At 40.5% G+C, this 21,869-nt stretch overlaps 1 protein-coding gene across 1 annotated transcript in view; it reads right to left on the bottom strand.

The window, feature by feature from the left end:
• The window catches only part of TM9SF2 (transmembrane 9 superfamily member 2), a 66,551-nt gene that overhangs the window by 39,520 nt on the left and 5,162 nt on the right, over window positions 1–21,869 (bottom strand). The window contains exons 2-4 of the mRNA XM_059685030.1: window positions 16,235–16,302; window positions 13,929–14,022; window positions 5,428–5,555 (exon numbers count right to left, since the gene is read on the bottom strand). Of these exons, the coding sequence (XP_059541013.1) occupies window positions 5,428–5,555; window positions 13,929–14,022; window positions 16,235–16,302 (290 nt within the window). The remainder of the gene's footprint in view (window positions 1–5,427; window positions 5,556–13,928; window positions 14,023–16,234; window positions 16,303–21,869) is intronic.

The following is a 21,869-nucleotide window of genomic DNA, read 5'->3' as shown; positions in this document are numbered from 1 at the left end:
TTAAAATGTTGTGGGAGAAAAGAATGGTTCATTCATGTCATGGAATGCTATACAACTATGACAAGAATGAGGTAGATACAGATCCACAGATGTGTTTTACATGGAAAAATGCCCATATTTTCTTAAATGAAATGAGCAAATTGCAAAATAATGTGTACAATATTTTGGTTGTGTTATTTTTAAGATGTACACACCCTTTCATATATCTGCATATGTATAGAAAACCTGGAAGCATACATAAGAAATAATAGTGCTACCGCTGGAGAACATAATTAAAGAAGCTGAGAGTGATAAAAGACTCTTACTTTTTATTTAATACTAGAGGCCCGGTGCAGGAAATTCGTGCACTGGGGAATGGGGTTCCCTCAGCCCAGCCTGCCCCTCAGTCCGGGAGCCCTCAGTGGATGTCCTATTGACGGCCACAGTCTGGCAGCAGAGGCTCAGAGCAGCGTCCCGTGTGTGTGTGTGTGTGTGTGTGTGTGTGTGTGTGTGTGTGTGTCTGCTGGGGCCTGACCCCAGCCGCGCCACATAGGCTCAGAGCAGTTGCCGTGTGTGTGTGTGTGTGTGTGTGTGTGTGTGTGTGTGTCGCCGTCCCCGCTGGGGGTCTGCCCCCAGCCACATTGGAGGCTCAGAGTAGGCTCTGTGTGTGTGTGTGTGTGTGTGTGTGTGTGTCTGCTGGGGGCCTGCCCCCAGCCACACCGTGGAGGCTTGGAGCAGGCGCCTCTCTCTGTTGATCTCTCAGGCTCCTGGCCTCCACTGTGTGTTGTACTCTCCCTTGAGCTATGGCCAGGATGGGGTGCTTCCTGCAGGCCGTGCTTTCCTGCTCTGGGATCGCCATGGCGACCCAGGAACAGGCCTTGCTGGGTGCTGCCTACAGGCCACACTTTCCTGCTCACTGATCGCTGGATCGCCAGGGCACCCGGGGTCAGGCCCTGCTGGGTGCTCTCTATGGACGCCACTTTCCTGTTCTCTAATCGTCATGGTGTCCCAGCTGGGGGCGGGGCTTAGGCGGCACGGGGCTTAGGCGGCACACGGGGTCTGGCTGGGGGCGGGCTGCACACAGGGCCCGGATGGCGGCTCGCGCTGCCCCGTCCTGCCTGCAGTATGCAAATTAGCTGTCATCTTTGTTGGTGGCTAATTTGCATATCACACTAATTAGCCCATGGGAGGCGTAGCGAAGGTACGGTCAATTACCATCTTTGTCTATTATTAGATAGGACTAGAGGCCTGGTGCATGACATTTGGGTAATGGGGAGGGGGTCCCCTCAGCCCAGCCTGTGCCCTCTCACAGTCTGGGACCCCAAGGGTTCCTTAGTGCTGCCACGGAGGTGAGAGAGGCTCCCTCCACCGCCGTTATGCTCGCCAGCATGAGCCTGGATTCTGGCTGAGCAGCACTCCCGCTGTGGGAGTGCACTGACCATCAGGGGGCAGCTCCTGCATTGAGCGTCTGTCCCCTGGTGGTCAGTGTGCATCATAGCGACCAGTCGTTCCACTTCAGTTGATTTACATATTAGCCTTTTATTACATAGGATTTTTCTGTACTGTTTATAAACATGTATTTATAGCTTTATAATTTAGAAAATGATTATGCTCTTCCCAAAGTGTCTCAGTGCAAAGGTCAACAAGATGCGCTGCATTCACAATAAAATTCCATAATAGAACACTGCACTTTTTTAAGTCTTTCAGATTTTAAAGGCTCGTGCTTTTTTATCTCTTTCAATTCTGTAATCTATGTTCAAAATCAAATTACAAACTTTCTGAGGTAAGTCAAGGACAGAAATATACTCAACCTATAGTTCAAATAAATTCATCAAAGTGAATTAACATTTCCAAGTATGTAATGAACTGATTTAAGGACTAAAGCCCACTGCCTAAATTATTATTGTGATATGGATTAGATTTTTTTGTTAATGGATTCAGACTTGAAATCATAAACTTTTCAGATACAGCTACAAAATCATTATTCATCAGCACTTTTCCGGTGGTTATTTTTTCCAGGCAGAATAGTTTAACTTTGCAACTGATACATCTATCACAAATTGTTTAATAAACTGTACTACAAATGTTTTCTAACTTTGTAAACTATTTTAAGTTATTTATTCTTCTTGTTATTAAGCATCCTGGCATCAAAATAGTACCTTTATTAACTGCATCCTAAATTAGTTAAAAATATTTCTAAGTACATTACTGAGGAAGTTACTGAAGAGCTGCTTCTATTACCTTTAGGAGCAAGACTCTATCTAGACAGTATTCTAAGAACAGAGGATAGAAGAAATAGCTAAAAATCACCTTAAGAGTCATTCTTTCATTTGATCAATAAATGAGCAGCTTTGGAGAAAATAGAGGTGAATGGGGCTAACACATAAACGTTAAGAACTGAGCCTTAAATAGGATTTTGAATGTTGTAAAGAACAATTTGAAGCAAAGAGAAAACACTAGGGAAATTTCAATTACTTATGAACGAATAAACAAATGTACTCCAAGTTGCATTAATTCAGCAATTAAGTAATAGTCTCACCTTACCTTAGAGGAAAAAAGCTCTTGGCTTACCAGAGACCAAAGAAATGAGGAGACAGAGGAGACTTTCAAGTTCCTGTTTACACTAAGGTTCAGATGAGAATGAATCTGACACAAGTACAATGTACAAATTTCCTTCCTTCTAACGGAATCTCCCTAATCACAGACTAGTACATGAATAGACATGTGACCCAAGGTTGCCCCTCCCTATGACTTTTTTTTTTTAATATATTTTTATTGATTTTTTACAGAGAGGAAGGGAGAGAGATAGAGAGTTAGAAACATCGATGAGAGAGAAACATCGATCAGCTGCCTCCTGCACATCTCCTACTGGGGATGTGCCCGCAACCCAGGTACATGCCCTTGACCGGAATCGAACCTGGGACCTTTCAGTCCGCAGGCTGACGCTCTATCCACTGAGCCAAACCGGTTTCGGCCTCCCTATGACTTTTTTGTTCTATGTATATGAAAGGGAAGATGGAAAAGAACTGGGAGGGCAAGAGGGAATGAGTGGCTCCAACGATATTATTTGGGCCAGAGGATCTGGTCATGTCCAAACTGAGGTCAATGGTTCCTAACCTCCCTGGGTGTAGACCATGATGGCGAACATATGACACGTGTATCAGAGGTGACACGCAAACTCATTTTTTGGGTTGATTTTTGTTAAATGGCATTTAAATATATAAAATAAATATCAAAAAAATATAAGTCTTTGTTTTACTATGGTTGCAAATATCAAAAAAATTTCTTTATGTGACACGGCACCAGAGTTAAGTTAGGGTTTTTCAAAATGCTGACACGCCGAGCTCAAAAGGTTCGCCATCACTGGTGTAGACAAATGGGTCAATCTGAGATACTGATAGGACAAACATTCAAGAGGAAGTGCATGAAGATAGTCATCGTGTTCACCACCTCCACCACATTATACTTTAAAAAAATACATGTTTTTATTGATTTCAGAGAGGAAGGGAGAGGGAGAGAGAGATAGAAACATCAGTGATGAGAGAGAATCATTGATCAGCTGCCTCCAGCAGGCCCCACAATGGGGATTGAGCCCACAACCTAGGCATGTGCCCTGACCAGGAATCGAACTGCAACCTACTGGTTCATAGGTCGACGCTCAACCACTGAGCCACGCTGGCTGGGCTATACTTTTTTGAAGAGGCAAAACATGTAAACCATGAACGCACATATAATAATATAGACATCTGTTGGCAAATTAGAACATGGGTGGGGAATGTCCGACTCTCTGGCCATATAAGGCCTGCAAAATCATTTGGTCTGGCCCTGCCAAGGCATTAGGGGTGAGTTAATTAAATGCTTGACCAAATATAAGCAGGCTAATTTTTAAGTTGTTAATTTTGTATGGGCCGAGAATGATGTTATAAATATTCAAACGGCCCTTGGCAGAAAAATGGTTCCCCAATCCTGATCTAGAAGAATAACAATAGTTACACTTAAAATTGGATTTTGATACTTTGATAAGTAAATACTACTTTAGAAGCAGAAAAGCTTTTTAAATGCTTCTTTATTACAAAACAAACTGGTAAAAACCTTGTTAATGTTTATAAAATAAAAAACAGGTTACATAAAATAGAAGTATTTTATTTGAAGTAGATGTTATTTATCAAACATCAAACAAAAGTTAAATTTTGTTTTTCAATGGTCTTTTTCATGCTGTACAAGCATAAAATAACAGTATTTTCCTAGAATACTGACCAGAGTACTTTCCCCAAAGCATAAAGATGTTCCTATTAACTATCTATCATAATAAAAGCATAATATGCTAATTGGACTGGACAACCGAACGACTTTCCAACGTCATTCTGGACGAAGCTGCAGCAGGGCCAAGGCAGAGGCGGTTAGGGGCGATCAGGCAGGCAGGCAGAGTGGTTAGGGGTGATCAGGCAGGCAGGCGAGTGGTTAGGGGCAATCAGGCAGGCAGGCAGAGGGGTTAGGGGCGATCAGGCAGGCAGGCAAGTGGTCAGGGGCGATAGGGCAGGCAGGCGAGTGGTTAGGGGTGATCAGGCAGGCAGGCGAGTGGTTAGGGGCGATGAGGCAGGCAGGCAGAGGGGTTAGGGGCGATCAGGCAGGCAGGCAAGTGGTTAGGGGCAATCAGGCGAGTGGTTAGGGGCGGTCAGACAGGCAGACAGGCAGAGGGGTTAGGGGAGATCAGGCAGGCAGGTGAGCAGTTAGGGGCGATCAGGCAGGTAGGTGAGTGGTTAGGGACGATCAGGCAGGCAGGCAGGCACTTAGGAGCCAGTGCTCCCGGATTGTGAGAGGGATGTCCGACTGCAGGTTTAGACCCGATGCAGGATCGAGCCTAAACCAGTAGTCAGACATCCCCCAAGGGTCCCAGATTGTGAGAGGGTGTAGGCCGGGCTGAGGGTCCCCTCTACCCCGTGCACGATTTTTATGCACCAGGCCTCTAGTCTATAATAATAAAAGCATAATGTACTAATTAGACCAGATGTCCTTCCAGACAACCTTCTGGATGACCTTTCAGATGAAGCCGGGGCTGCAAGGGATGCCTGGGTCCCGGGTGCCGGAGGGAAGCCCAGGTCCCGGGTGCCAGAGGGAAGCTGGTGCCTGCAGCCGGGGGAAGGCCTACTCTTGCATGAATTTCGTGCATCAGGCCTCTAGTACATGAATAAAAGAAGTGCTCTATGTACCAAAACAAGTACTAGATATAAAAGTGATCTAAGCACAAAAGGTAATACACTAAGCTGTCAACTTCAGCAATCCTCTTGCAAGAAAAAGTCACTACTTCATGTTAATACTAATAATAAAAAAAGGAAATAAATTAATTTTGCTGTATTTTATAGAGTCAATAAAGTAATTTACACATTCAGTGAAACAAATTCATCTTGAAAAGGAAAAAGTCAAAAGTCCAAAATCTCCATGTCTTACCAGTGATGTTGATAATTCAGCAGCATGCTTTTTTTCAAGAATTCTAATTTTTGTTTGTCTTCAGCTTTCTCTGTATGGTATGTTTTTGTACAAACAAGCTTACAGGTCTCCTTCTTATTAAATGTAAACTGTATTAAAATAAAATGGAAAGCAAATTAAGTAAAAATAGCCAGATCCTTCACACCTATATCATAAAGTACTAGTCTCATTAGTTAAGTGCATTAATATATTGATAACAAACATTTTAAAATTTGTCATAGCTCAATCAGATTTAAAGTCACTCTTACTGTTTTTCCAAAACTTATCATCTAACCAATTTCACTCCAATAAATTCAATTAACATTTTTTAAAAATTAGAAAAAATAAGCCCAGCCAGCGTGGCTCAATGGTTGAATGTCGACCTATGAACCAGGAGGTCATGGTTCGATTCCCATGCCTAGTTGTAGGCTCAATCTCCAGTGTGGGACGTGCAGGAGGCAACCAATCAATGATTCTCTCATCATTGATGTTTCTCTCTCTCTCCCACTCTTTTCCTCTTTATTTTGAAAAGTAACAGTTTTTATTTTTATTTTTGATCATTTCAATCAATCCACCTTTTAAATATAAACAAGTCCTAGAAGGCAAAAAACAAACAAAATGAAACAAACAAACAAAAAAACTACATGTAGAAGAAAATGAACATCAGTCTCTCCAGAGTAATGTCTCCTGACAATGTTTTGGAAATTACAGATTTGAAGGCTTTCTAGTAACAAGCAGACAAGTGTTTATGTCCCTATATTCATTTAATGGATGTTTGTTACCCCCCTTGTAGCTAGGTAATGGAGATTCAGCAGTGAATAACATGGACTGCGATGTTACAAGTTACATTTGGATGTCTAAAATCAGGGTAAACATGATTTTTTTACTCACATTTGAAATGGTCAACTTTCAGGATAATAATAAAACTGAAACAAATAGTAAGGTTGAAAAAATCGATAATTTTTTAAACCAAAGTTTAAAAACCAAAGATTCCTCCAATTTGGGGTCTAGAATTTATTTCATGTGTGTAAAAATAATGACACTCACAACACATTATAAAATGTAGGTTTATTTTATCAAGACATTATTTATGTCTTAATTTAAAAAAAATACTTCCTGGTATTCTAAGGCTGTAATTTACTAAATTACATATATATAGCCCCTAATTGTGTACCTTTTAATAAATTTGACTTCAAAAACACCTGCACATGTTTCACTTCTAAGTAGTCCATCCTTTTGTACATCATTTATTAAAATGCCTAAACCAGTTTCTGTGCATCCGCTGACAAATAAATGTTCCAAATGTGGCCCACTGCTGCCACCTGTCAGCCAAGAGATTCGCTCTGGAGGCATTGCCATTTCTGTAAGTACAGCAATATTTATGCAATTATTTAATATTTTTAACATTATATAAACCTTTAGTTTCTTTTTAAAGGGTGGAGGTTTAAAAACAACTAAAGGATTAGAGATATAGGTATCATACTTAAATTAAGCAGAAATAGACATGTTACATGAAAAGTGGCAAATCTTACACCTCAATCCAATGCTCACTGGATTTAGGCAAGTCAATTGTGTGTTTAATTGTGAAAGAAAACAGCACACCTGAAAATGACATTTAATCATAATAATAAACACTTATTACCTCATGTAATCCAACAATTCTAAAATGAAGTCTCCTTACTGAATCCTCATCATCCTGATCCATCAGGATGTGCCCTAAAGCTCAGTCATTGGGATTCTTCTCTTCACTATCTACCTACTCTCTTGGAAATTTTATCAAGTCCTGGTTTTAAATACCATCTATACACTGATGATTTTCAAATATATGTACTAGCCTGAACCCCCTCCTCCAAAATCCAGACACATATATTCAACTGTCAACATCCCTACTTACCTTGTCCAAAAATAACTCTTCCTCATTCCCCCCAAACTTGCTCTTTCCACAGACATTCCCATCCATACCCCACATTACATCCCTCAGCAAATTCTGAGGGCCTAACCTTCAAAATATAGCCAGTTTCTGAGATTCTGATCACCATGTAACCCTTTTCCCTGTACTTCCATAGTCTGAGCCATTATCAGGTCATATATATCTTAATGACTGCAAGAGTTCTAAGGGGCCTCTTGGCTTCTTCTCTCCCCTCCCACGGTCCATTCTCAGCACAGCAACCCTAGCGATCTCGTTGAATCTAAGCTGACTCAAAACTCTCCAATGCTAACCAGCTCACTCAGATGTAGAGCCAAAGTCTTTACAGTGGCCTATCAGTCACTATATAATGTGGTCCTGTTACTTCTTTGCTGTCATATCCTATTCTCTATCTTGCTCACCTGCTCGAGTTGCACCAATTTTTTTCTGTACCTTGAATACACCAGGCAAGCACACATCTTGGGACCATTTCATTTGCTCCTCTCTTTACCTAAAACATCTTCCCGTCAGATATTCACATGGCTCACTCCCCCACTTGCCTCAGGTCTTTTGCTCAAATGTCACCTTCTTAGTGAGACTTTCCCTTCCTGTTTAAAATTACAAATTCTCGAACTATCTTCTCTGATTTGTTTTCAATAGCTTATACATGAACAATTTATACACTATATGTTATTATATATTTTAGTAATCATTTTGTTTGCTCCTTTTCACCATCAAAATATAAGATCCACCAGGACAGAGATTTTCATCTTGTTCATTGCAATACCCCACACCTACCACAGTGCCTGGCACATGAAAGGCATTCAACAGGTGTGTTAACTAGTGAATAAGTGAATATGAATGGTGAGACTTGTGAGTTTATGACCCTATGAAGTGTGGCTCCAGCTTCACATAACATACACAATGTCATATACTGCTGTTTTTCTGACCTCCACTAAAATCACAGGTAAAAAATGGCAAACAGATTTGGGGTTTTATTTTGTTGCTGTTTGTTAACATTTCTTTTACTGTAGATTTAATGTAAAGCTAAATTCTTGGAAAATAAAGGACAAAGAATCAATATTAAAATCAATACTGAAAAATATAGTTCAATATATTTATGGCTGGCTTGAAAAAAACTGATCTCTTGCCTGGCCGGTGCGGCTCAGTGGTTGAGCATTAACCCATGAACCAAGAGGTTCCCGATTTGATTCCTGGTCAGGGCACATGCCTGGGTTGAGGTCTCAATCCCCAGTAAGGGTCATGCAGGAGATAGCCGATCGATGATTCAATCTCATCACTGATGTTTCTATCTCTTTCTCCCTTCCTCTCTGAAATCAATAAAAATATATTTTTTAAAAAAACTACACTTAAAAAAAAATCTGATCTCTTAGCACTAGGCCTAAAAGAAGGGTCTTTTGCATGAGCAAGGCATGGTCTTTTCACATAAATAAATATGCCCTGAGGGGAATCCTACTAAGGAAGTAATGGGGGGTGGGGGGGGGGATGAGAAGGGAGAGTCTTCCCCAAAGGGATAAAACTTCTCCATGGGTTTGAATATTTTGCTGCTCTTCCCTGTTTACTGCTGTTAAGGGCTCTTTACTACTAGAGACTCTTGCTGTCACCTAAGTTCACTGAAGGTGTTACTAATGTTCTTTCCCCTTCCCATCATTTCTGAAGGCCAAGAGATAAACAGAAAGCTAGGTCTGAGAGACCATAGGAGTACATAGGAGTATTTTAAGTTCACTGCACAATTTTGTTTTGTTTTGTTAATCCACACCTAAGGATATTTTTTCATTGATTTTTAGAGAGAGCGGGAGGGGGAGAGACACAGAGAGAAGCACTGATGTGCGGCTGCCTCTTGAATATACCTCGACCAGAGCCAGGGATAAAGCCTGCAACAGAGGCACATGCCCTTGACCAGAATTGAACCTGAGACACTTCAGTCCTCGGGCTGACACTCTATCTACTGAGCCAAACCTGCCAGGGCTCATTGCACAATTTAATAAATATGCCTGAAAATTACCTATGCTACAAAAAGGAATGTAATAACTCCTAAAGTAATCTTTTAAAATATCACCTTGGGGAGACATTACACAATTAAGATGCTTGCCTTACTCAACACAACTCATGTCCACGCACTTTGAGCTCCTCCTTTCCCAATGACTTCATCCCATTAGACCTTCAAATCTATTGTGTTTTAAAAATTTTTTAAATTACTGGCATCTTTAGGGTAAAAAAATCTCCAATTAGATTATTTTAAGAGGATAGACTAATGGTTGAAACTATAAAAAACTTGTGAATTAAGCGTGCACAATTATGTGTCTTTTCTCCCAGAGCTTCAGGTATAGGTAGAGAGCTTAAAGGGAGTGAGAGGGCTAGTGGGACTAGCTGGACAGAGAGGTGCTCAGGTAATGAAGTGCCAAGGGAGATAGATGAGGGTGCTTAGTGAGAAAGTAGGGAAGGCAGCTAACCACTGGGTATAAGCCATAGAAGAGAAGAATATGAAGCCAAGAGCTGGAGCTGTCAGGGGAATAAAACTTGGGGTCGAGCCATTAAAATGAGTGCTCAGCCTGATTGGGTGTGACTCAGTGGTTGAGTGTTGACCCATGAACCAGTCAGTCACTAGTTTGATTCCTGATCAGGTCACCTGTCTGGGTTGCAGGCTTGGTCCCAGGCAGGGGACATGTAGGAGGCAGCTGGTCAGTTTCTCTCTCATTGATGTTTCTATCTCCCTCTCCCTTCGCCTCCCACGTGGGGAGAGGGAAAGAGTTCCAGAGTTCCTTTTTCCTACAGCTTATAAAGGCTGTCGATCTTTGTGCCTTGATATCCCCTCTGATTGGTCACTATTCCCTTAGACTGGTTACTATAGAACTCCTGAGCTCAAAGGTATACTTCACATGGGACATATGAGGTTTTCCTCCCCTCCTTCCTTATTGTTTTCTTATTCCTTTCGGGCTTTCTTCTCCTTTTGGATGAGGGGCTTCCTTCCCTTTATTTTGTAAATATAGACCTGCTATTCCCAGCACCCTCATTCTATGGAAATGCACCTGTTGCAGCTTTTTAGCTTCCCTATTCTATGGAAATATACCTTCTGCCGCTCTGCAGCCCTGTGCTTTTTCCATGGTCCCCTTAATTTCTAAAATTTCCTAAACTTGTCTTTTTCACCCCCCCAAATTCCTGTTTCACTGTGACACGCACTGACCACCAGGGGGCAGACACTCAATGCAGGAGCTGCCATGACACGCACTGGCCATTTACAGTGAAACAGCACCGCGGACCTGGAGTCCACAAAGAAGCACTCGGCTTCCCCCAAGTGGGACACAGGCCCCGCCACCATCCCGGAGCAACAGCCCACCAAATCGCAGCCAACACTGCCAAGACCCCCATGGTGCAAAATGCGTCCCACAGCCCAGCCCAGCCCAGAAACGGTGGCTGTGGGCGTCGGGTAATGATGTCACGTAGCAATGCCCAACTTCCTCTCCCTAGCGACTGGCCTCCTTGCAGTTTCTTCAGCCCAGGAACACGCCTTGCTTTATAGCCAGGTGCAAACATTTCACACTGTAACCAAATGTCTGTGAAGTGTTTTCCCGTGCCTCATCTCATTTGATCTTCACAGAAATCCTGGAGTAGGTAGATAGGAGACTTGGTAGAATCCTATTTTCTTTTCATTAACCAGAAAACGAAGATTTAGAAAGTTTAGAAACTTGACCCGACTGAAAAGAAGAAATGGTGGAACTTAAAAATGACTTTAGGTTTTCTCACTGCGCAGAATATCGTCAAACACTGCCACAGTTAAATATTTTATCCCTGTGTGATCGACAGTAATAATCTGCTTCATGTTGATATTTACTGCTGTGTTGCTGACGATTACCTTAAAGAGAAGTTGGGGTGCTTCATTGGGCTGAAAAAAGCTTAGCTAAATCAGAAAGCAGGTCTAATTAATAAGCAAGTTTGTTCTATATCTACAAAAGGCTAAGTTGACTCACTCATGCGCAATACATGGTGCCAATTGCACACACGTATTTCAATCTGTCATTGTCGATCGTGAATTTGGTTGACACTTCTATTATAGAGAAAGGGCGAATAGCGATATTAAAATATTTCTTCTAGCTGTAACCGGTTTGGCTCAGTGGATAGAGCATCGGCCTGCGGACTGAAAGGTCCCAGGTTCGATTCCGGTCAAGGGCATGTACCTTGGTTGCGGGCACATCTCCACTGGGGAGTGTGCAGGAGGCAGCTGATCAATGTTTCTCTCTCATTGATGTTTCTAACTATCTCTCTCCCTTCCTCTCTGTAAAAAAATCAATAAAATATATTTTAAAAAAAAATTTCTTCTAATTAATTTTTCAATGTACATGAATACATGAACTGGGTCACTAGTTAAATAAAAAAAATAAATAAAAGGAGTGCTCTATGTGAACAGAAGATCAAGATAGAGAGTTAAAGGAAAAATGCACTGGGCAGAATATGTTAAAACATATCTAACTTTATTTATATATGCTTGTAAGTGTGTGGAAAATGTCAGGAAAGATTAACCAAGAAACTGATGTGAAACTAGAAGGAAGAGACTTAGTCTGTTTTTATATTCTTCTGTACTATTGTTCTTATATAGTGATACATTATTATTACAAACTAGAGGCCTGGTGCACGAAATTTGTGCACTGGGAAGCGGGGGTGGGGGGGGTGGGGAGGGGGAGATGGGCCTCTCAGCCCAGCTTCCCCCTCTCACAGACTGGGAGCCCTCAGGGGATGTCCTACTGATGGCTTACGCCCGCTCCCCATGGGGAGCAGGCCTTAGCCACAGCCTGGTCTCCCTCTGTGGGAGGTGACTGGGCTGATCAGGGGAAGGCACCAGCCCCATCACCCCGCTGCTGCTACAACTGCTGCAGCCGCCAAGGTGTTTTCATCGACACGGACTCCAGTCCCTTCACCACAAAAAAATGACAACTTTCTTTAGGCATTTTCAAGATGTGTCTTTATAGGATATGACATTTCTTTCTTTTTTTATCCTCACCTGAGGATATGTTTCCATTGATTCTTAGAGAGCTTGGGAGAGAGAGGGAAAGACAGAAACATCAACGTGAGGTACACTTTGATCGGTTGCCTCCTGCATGAGCCCTGACCTGGGCCCTGGCCAGGGAGGAGCCTGCAACCTAGGTACATGCCCTTGATCAGAATCAAACCCAGACCCTGCGGTCTGCAGGCCGAGGCTCTATCCACTGAGCCAAACCGACTAGGGCAGGATATGACATTTCTTAGCCCCTCCAGCAGCGGACCTTCGTTTTTCCTCCAGGAGTGTGGTGGAAAAACCCTAGATCACCTTCTTGGATTCTTATTACCCAAGTTACCAAGAACACTGCGAGTGGTGGTGTACAGGGAGCTTAGCCAATGAGCGGTCAGAAAAGGTGTTTCCTCTGCAGCTCATGAGCAGAGGCCCCCCTGCATTGTGTCCGCTGGGCTGGGGGCGTGCCCTGAGCTGCATGGCAGCCGCAGGGAGCTCGCCCCCAGCCCAGCAGCCCCGCATTGTGTCTGTAGCTCTCCCTCCCTCTGCAGCCGGGACACAGGACGCTGGCGTCCTGCCCAGGCTGCTATGGGTGCCGCCATCATTGTGTTGGAGTGACAGTTAATTTGCATATTACCCTTTTATTAGATTAGACTAGCTTAATTTTTCTAAAAAAGAGAGACCATTATTTTTTGTGCAGCAAGAGAGCAGATGTAAAATGTACACAGGACTGAGCAATATAGAAGGATAATAGACTTAAAAGATACTAGATTTAAAGGATAGAATAATTCTGGGTGACGATGAGTACATATCTTGAAGAGAATATCTTATTGTGCATGGATTGTTTTAACTGATGTCCTAAAAATATATCAAAGATGTTCCAAATATACTTTCAATGGTCAAAACAGAAAGGCTAGCTTCCCAAAAACCCAATTAAGGAGTCAAAGCCCTGCTATATTTGCTAACAGAGAAAGTCTATGGACACTGAGCCCAAAGAGGGGAAGGAGATATGGAACAGCTGAGGGCTACTTTTCATGACTGATGGCTGGGTTCCAGGTCCCTCTGTAAGGTGAGGCAGGGGTCTGAGCACTGTGCTTCAGGCTGCCACTTTATCATTATAATACTGGTTGTATGAGTGTTTGTTAAGACGAACTTATCCATGACATATCGTGAGAAGGGGAGGGATCCTTCTAAACTATAACTTTAAGAAACTACGTACTTCTGTCCGGCTGGCAGAGGTTGTTGTTGAGCGTCAACCTATGAACCAGGAGGTCATGGTTCAATTTCCTGTCAGGGCACATGCCCGGGTTGCAGGCTCAACCTCTAGTGGGGGGCATGCAGGAGACAGCCGATCAATTACTATCTCTCATCATTGATGTTTCTATCTCTCTCTCTCTCCCTCTCCCTTCCTCTCTGAAATCAATAAAAAAATATTTTTTTAAAAAACACAAGAAACTATTTCTGTATGCAAAAGAGAAATTAATTCCTCTTTAGCTATGAGAGCCAAGTTATCTCAACATTTTCTGTAAGGGAAAAATCTCAATTAAATAACATATAACACTAAATACAAACCTTATATGGTGAAGGTTCAATTCTTTCCCCAAATAACACCTGACCAAGATTTTCAGATGGGCGTTTTCCTTCAGATGCTTGACAAAAATCAAACCTGGGGGAAAGAATATTTAAGTTTTTAAATACAAAAGGAAACAGTGAAATAAAGATTAGGTGCTGATCATTATAGCACTTCTAATAGATGAGTAAGAAATATATTCATACTCCAAGTTCCATGTACCACATCACCCCAAAACAAAAAAAGCCCAACACCTAAAAATTATGCCTTAGAATGCTTTGATTTTTAAATATTTACACTGAGATGTAAATTATAAAATTTTTATAACACATTGTATTTTTTTCATTCCAATGATAAAGTGATTTATATCCTTATTCTTCAAGTGAATTTTACATAATTTATCTCCTTTTGTTTTAACTTTCTAATCCAAATCTTTACTTAATAATGACATTTCAGGAAGATGAGTCAATTTTCCTTGGGTTTCTGCCTCATCCTGATATACTGGCCAACATATTCCAAATCTGAGAAGCATGGCTGGAGAGACCCTCTGGGAATGGAGTCAGCTGTAAGCTTCTCTCTGTGTTGTAATTCCTTTGTATTACTAACCAGATTTTAATAAAGTTTTATTTAAACATTACAGCCTACTTTCAACTTTGCTATTAAAAAACTAAGAGACAGCCCTGACCAGTTCGATTCCAGTCAAGGGTATGTACCTCGATTGCAGGCTCCATCCCAGGCCCCCGTCGGGCTGTGTGTAGGAGGCAACCAATTGATGTGTCTCTCTTACATTGATGTTACTCTCTGTCTCTCCACTTTCCTTCCACTCTCTCTAAAAAATCAATGGAAAAATATCCTCAGGTGAGGATTAACACAAAACCAAACAAACAGAAAACAACAACAAAGAAACCAACTAAGAGACAATTCTGTGTTCACACTGGAATGATATGGAAGTACTTAAGACTAGCACAGTGATGGCTACAAATCAGTTAGATTCCTAAGAGGAAAATGAATCTCAGGTGATAAAAAAACTGGGACTGGGAAAGCCCAAAATGAAGACTCTCCCTCTACTAGATTAAGAGATCCATTGAGTTTTCCCAAGAATATTCACAAAGATTTAACGAGAGATGTTTGTTTATATAATAAACAATAGAAAAAGCATTCAAGTGTCGAATAGTTTACTATAAATTATGGTTCATCTATTCATGAATTTTGTACTCTCTTCCCATACATATTTAAGAACATGAATTCTTATAGGATACTCTTACTTTTTTGTGTGTGTATTTTTTCCTAAACGCATTTTTTTCCCCCAAAAAACTCTTAGATACCAGAGAAATTTAGAAGCCAACTAAAATTTAAGAACTATGTTCTACACCAAATGGGATATAAAGTGGTCAAATGCATAAAGGGTATTATGCAGCATTTTAATAATATTAAAAAATGGAAATAACCAAATGTTCAGAAACAGAAAATTAGTGAAACAAATCATACATGGACACAAATCTCCACAAAGGAATAACGAACACCTACTAAAAATACTGAGGTAAGCCTAACCGGTTTGGTTCAGTGGATAGAGCGTCGGTCTGCGGACTGAAGGGTCCCAGGTTCGATTCCGATCAAGGGTATGTACCTTGGTTGCGGACACATCCCCAGTAGGGGGTGTGCAGGAGGCAGCTGATCGATGTTTCTCTGTCATCAATGTTTCTAACTCTCTATCCCTTTCCCTTCCTCTGTGTAAAAAAATCAATAAAATATATTTAAAAAAAAAATACCGAGGTAGTTGCGTATTAACATGAAAAGATGCCCAAAAAGATTCAGTGAGAAAACCAAGGTGCAAACAGGTATAATAGTATGAACCTATTTTGTTTAAAATGTATAAATGTGGTTATATAAGTTAGAATATGCAGAGGAAAAAATGTGGAGGAGCAGACATTAAAGTAAGTATTTCTGGGGACTGATTATGTGGCATATATGATTTTGTTTAAAAATGGGAGGGGGGGCATTATTAAAAAACTTAAAAGAGAACAAAATGGCTCTTTGCCCAGTCAGATGAAAAAGGAAATCCCTTGTTTAGGTTTCTGCTTCTATTGTATTGCAGTGACATAAAAAACACATTTTACATTTTAATAATAAAGACTACCCATTTAAAAATGTTTTCAGGCCCTATACATTTTTAAAATCATGTAAATTTATATATATCTGTTTATTTAACAATGTGTTTCCTATATCTGTGGAGAAAATAAAATTCTAAATGCACAAAATTCTGATGGGTCACATAAAATTTTATATAAAAACCAAGCTGAAAACTTACGCCGTATATTCATAAGGAAGAACAGATTCCACCGAGTCAAGCCTGTTCACGAATAGCTCTATGTCAGCCTGAATATAAGGAAACACAGAATTAGAATATAAACAACTGGAAATCAAAACTTAAGTCATGCTTAGAATTTAAAATGAATTTGACATATATAAAATGTGAAATTTCATTATATCCAACCCACTGTAACAATTCTCTTATAAAACCATTCACTAAGTGGGACTTATATACATTTAAATTACACCAAAATAATTCTTAGAGGTGCAAATGTAGCCAATATTTTCCAAATGCCTTTTAAGTTCTAAAATTTTTAAAAAAATAAATATTTTAACTAAATCATTCACCACATCAATATAGTTTTTTAAAAACCTGATTTGCAAACTCAGTATTTCATTCTGCAGCACAAAAAATATTTTTTAATTGTTTTAAAACATTCTCATTGCAATCAAGACATGCTATCAAGTTGGTAAGAAATTTCTAGATCAGCTATACCAGAAATAGAATCCCATGCACTTGTGTAATCGTAAACAAACAGAAGATGGACAATGACAACATGGGCTAACTTTGGAGGGCTGCTTTGATCGCTTTGAGAATGCTGAACTATGTGGTAATAACAGCAAAGAAAATTACAAGATGAGATCAAGTTCAACAATGGGGGAGGGAAAGAAAAGCTGTATCAGTTTCCTAGGAAATATAGGCTAATTTAAAGCTACATCTTCTTACCAAAGCTCCCAAAATTTCTCCAAGGTATATTTCAGGTTCTTTTTCCCACAGAACCCAAAACACATACCCACTCTCTTAGCATGAATTCATTGCTATGCATGACAGAATTCTTTAGTTGAAAAAGCAAGTAAGCAATTAGTGTGCTAACCAAAAACAACTAAATAAGGAGTTATTTACTTGGGACAAGCTATTTTTATAGTTAGCCCGCTATGGCTGCCTCTGGAGTCCGTGATCATGAAGCTCCCTGCAATGGCATAAAGCCACATTTGTCATTTTAATCTCATTCACTAGTGTTGTCAGCCTATCCTCTATACTTGTTAACATCCTAAAGCAAGACAAGATGTTTGATGTACAACAAACAAATAATACATTGCCATGGGAAAAGCAACAAAACATAAGAGGTAAGAGTACAGACTCTGGGGCCAGTTTTGCCTGGATTCAAATTCTACTTGTGCAACTTCGGTCAAGTTATTTAACAATGTGTTTCCTCATGGGTGCTTCAGTTTCCTTATTTGCAAAATGGGGATAACAGTATTTACCTCATATGGGGTATTGATGAGTTAACATTCATAAAGTACAAAACAAATAAATAAAATAATTATGATATTCAGAATCGGGAATATCTAAACTACACTGCTTATCCACTAAAATGTTCATTCAATATTCATGTTGTAAGATGGAAGACATTAGTCTTCATATAGTACTGAAAATAGTGTCATAAGCAACTCCTAAATTTCTACTCAAATGAAATTACAATTCAATGACAACACCATCTCAAACACACAAAGAAAATGTGTCTCTGCATAAAACAGTCAAGACCTTATCATTGGTCATTTTAGCTAAAAAGATAAGCATTACAACATGCATGAATACACAAATATATTAACTGTTGTGAAGGCCAAATTCCAGTTGATGGCTTACTCTGAAAAAATAATGTTCACTAATTATAATTTTCACTGCTATGAAGATACATCAGAATCCAAATGCTCGTATACACACACACACACACACACACACACACACACACATATTATGGACCCTTTTTCTGTTGTTCAGTGAACTAATCAAAACACACCTTGGATATTCAGTTTATCATGACTATTTTTATAGCATTTTCATTCATTCTTCTTTTTTAAATTGTAAAAATCTGAAAATTTAAGGATTATCATCTCCTTTAAAACATGCGAAGAAATGTAAATTAAAAGTAATAATATCTTTAACATAAAATAGAGCAATTTGCAACATTTGTAAATATACTACATCTACAATACTGTTTTAAATACTGATCCTGCCGAAACCGGTTTGGCTCAGTGGATAGAGCGTCGGCTTGCGGACTGAAAGGTCCCAGGTTCGATTCCGGTCAAGGGCATGTACCTGGGTTGCGGGCACATCCCCAGTAGGGAGTGTGCAGGAGGCAGCTGATCGATGTTTCTCTCTCATCGATGTTTCTAACTCTCTATCCCTCTCCCTTCCTCTCTGTAAAAAATCAATAAAATGTATTAAAATAATAATAATAATAAATAAATAAATACTGATCCTTATAGTGAAACAAGAAAATTTGAAAAGTAGTAAGAATGTGATCCTTGTAATATGGCAAAAGAGGAAATGTTAAAAACTGACAGGAAGGAGAAAGAAAATGAGACACTAATGAGTTTATGTGGTTTCGATGAAAGGCAAAAGTATGCTACAGACATCATGACATTCATCCCTAAAAATATAAATACAGCCTTGGCCAGGTGGGTCAGCTGGTTGGAGCATCTTCCCAAACACCACATGGCTGCAGGTTCAATTCCTGGACAGGGCATTTACGAGAGGCAACCAATCGATGTTTCTCTCTCACATCAATGTCTGTCTCTCTCTCCTCCCTCCCTACTTTCCTCTCTCTCTAGAAATCAATAAAAAAGAAAACACATCCTCAAATGAGGGTTAAAATATAAATACACACACAGATAAAACAAATAGGGAAAAATATAAACAGCTGTTAACTCTAGGGGCCTTGGTGGATATACAGGTCATTATACTATCCTTTCAACATTTTTGAATTTTGAAAATTGTCACAATTAAGAGTTGAAAAAAGAAAAGGCTTTAAAGTTGAAAGCAGACTTTTAGTCTTATTATCAAGCAACTAGTGGCCCGGTGCATGAAATTCGTGCACATTAAAAGGGAATTAATTAGAGAAAATATTTTAATATTGCTATTTGCCCTTTCCCTGTAATAGAAGTGTCAGAGATGAAAGAAAATTAGTAAAATGTATATGAAAATCTCCCTCCTGTCAGAGTCTGGGATGCGCCACGGGACCCAGAGTCAAGTCCCTGCCCACCCACGCGTGCCTTGAAATTACGCAAGATCCAGTCCCGGCCGGGAGGCGCAGCCTCAGGTCCCCTGGCCCCAGGGACGTGGCCTCCGAAGAATTTATAATCCAGATGGGGAAACAAGGCATACACTCAAGAAAGTAAAAGTGACAACGTTATTTATATGTTCTTAGGGGCACTCATGGAATCTCTACAGGATTTAATTTTCTTATCATTAAAATAGCAATGTACTATGAGAGGGCAATATTTGATTAATTTTAAGGTCACTTTCCTCTCTAAACTTCTTTATTCCTCATCCAAAAGTTAATTAAGTGCCTCTCCTTCTGGAAATTTGCCTTAGAGAGGGCCAACTCCAAAATATTACTGACATAACTTAAAAGAGCCTTACAGGGTACTTAAGTACTTCACTCCTGCTTTCAAAATGTCCCCAAAGGAGTTATTACAAGCATAAAAAGTTGTTACATTACACATTTTAAGGAAGTTACAGATAAACCCTAAATCAAGACTGTAAATTCTAAAGAAATACTTAGAAAGACTGATTACATAATCAACCATAAAACCTTTTTAATGGCAATAGTTTAATTTAGAGTTCTATGGGCTCTCTTTTAAATCAAACTTACCACATACACATACACACACACACACACACACACACACACACACACACACACACTCATAGACACAGATATCAACATGGTGATTACCAGAGGGTAAAGGGGGTGGGAGGAAGGAGAAGAGGGTATAAGGGAGTATAAATAGTGATGAAAGGAGACTTGGCTTGGGGTGGTAAACACACAATACAATAAATAGTTGATGTATTTTTTTATTTTTTTAAAATATATTTTATTGATTTTTTACAGCGAGGAAGGGAGAGGGATAGAGAGTTAGAAACATCGATGAGAGAGAAACATCGATCAGCTGCCTCCTGCACACTCCCCACTGGGGATGTGCCCACAACCAAGGTACATGACCTTGACCGGAATCAAACCTGGGACCCTTGAGTCCGCAGGCCGACGCTCTATCTGCTGAGCCAAACTGGTTAGGACAGTTGATTTATTTTTTAAATGTTTTAAACACCATCACATAGATACTAAGTTGATAAATAAAAATTTTAAAATATTGTGGAGACATGAAATCATTTAGCTAATGGCATTGGTAAAGCAAACTCATCTCTCTTGAAAGAACCTTGGTAATATTAAACAGAGCTATAAAATTGCTTCTAGCTTTGAACTAGTAATTTTATATTTGGGAATATGCAAGTAATTCCTGCTAAATACATTCTAGCAAAGCTATTTAGTTATTTATTATTATTTTTTTATTATATTTTATTGATTTTTTTTTTTTACAGAAAGGAAGGGAGAGGGATAGAGTTAGAAACATCGATGAGAGAGAAACATTGATCAGCTGCCTCCTGCATACCCCCTACTGAGGATATGCCTGCAACCAAGGTACATGCCCTTGACTGGAATCGAACCTGGGACCTTTTAGTCCACAGGCTGACGCTCTATCCACTGAGCCAAACCAGTTAGGGCTCTAGCAAAGCTATTTAAATCTAAATGCCCTGCAAGCAAGAAATTGTTAAGCAAACCATAGTATAGTAATAGAATGAAATACTATCTATAATAATAAAAGTGAAATATGCTAATTAGACCAGACGACCTTCAACCTTCCAGACAAAGCCAGGGCTGCAAGGGAAGCCCAGGTCCCAGGTGCTAGAGGGAAGCCAGTGCTGGCAGCCGGGGGAAGGAAGGCCTAACCTTGCACGAATTTCATGCATCAGTCCTCTAGTATCTATAATAAGGGTAATATGCTAATTATACTGGATGTCTTCCGGACGTCATCCCAGACGTCATTCCTGACAAAGCTGGGGCTAGGGGAAAGCCAGCCTGGGTCCTGGATGCCTGCAGGCCACTGGGGGAAGCCAGCTCAGGTCCCAGGTGTCTGCTGGTGGCTGGAGGAGGGAAGCCCGGGTCCCAGGTGCCGGAGGGAAGCCGGTTCCAGCAGCCAGGGGAAGGAAGGCCTACTTTTGGATGAATTTTCATGCATCAGGCCTCTAGTCCTATCTAATAATAGATAAACATGGTAACTGACTGCACCTTCGCTATGCCTCCCATTGGCTAATCAGCACAATATGCAAATTAACCGCCAACAAAGATGGCGGCTAACTTGCATACTGCAGGCAGGGCGGGACAGCATGAACCGCCAGAGTGCCGCCATCCAGGGCAGGCCGGTCTCCCGTCCCGGGTGGCAAGGCAGGCCTGCACCAGAAGCCCCAGAAGCCGCCTGATATGGCAGTAACTCTATCAGTAAGCACTCTGAAAGTCAGTGGCATAAATGCACCAATTAAAAGACAGATAATGAGGATGAATCAAAAACAAAACCCACTTTAAATATAAAGACACATATAGATTAAAAGTAAATGAATTAAGCTGCAGCCTGTTTTGCTCAGTGGACAGAGCATTAGCCCATGGACTGAAGGGTCCCAGGTTCGATTCCAGTCAAGGGCATGTACCTCAGTTGCTGGCTTGATCCCCAGTCCCTATCAAAGCATGTGCAGGAGGCAACCAATCAATGTGTCTCTCCCTTTCCCTTCA

The sequence above is a fragment of the Myotis daubentonii genome, chromosome 2, assembly GCF_963259705.1.
Source record: "Myotis daubentonii chromosome 2, mMyoDau2.1, whole genome shotgun sequence".
In the NCBI taxonomy this organism is placed as follows: domain Eukaryota; kingdom Metazoa; phylum Chordata; class Mammalia; order Chiroptera; family Vespertilionidae; genus Myotis; species Myotis daubentonii.
Note: the sequence above shows the minus strand (reverse complement) of the source record. Positions and strands in the feature narration are given on the sequence as shown.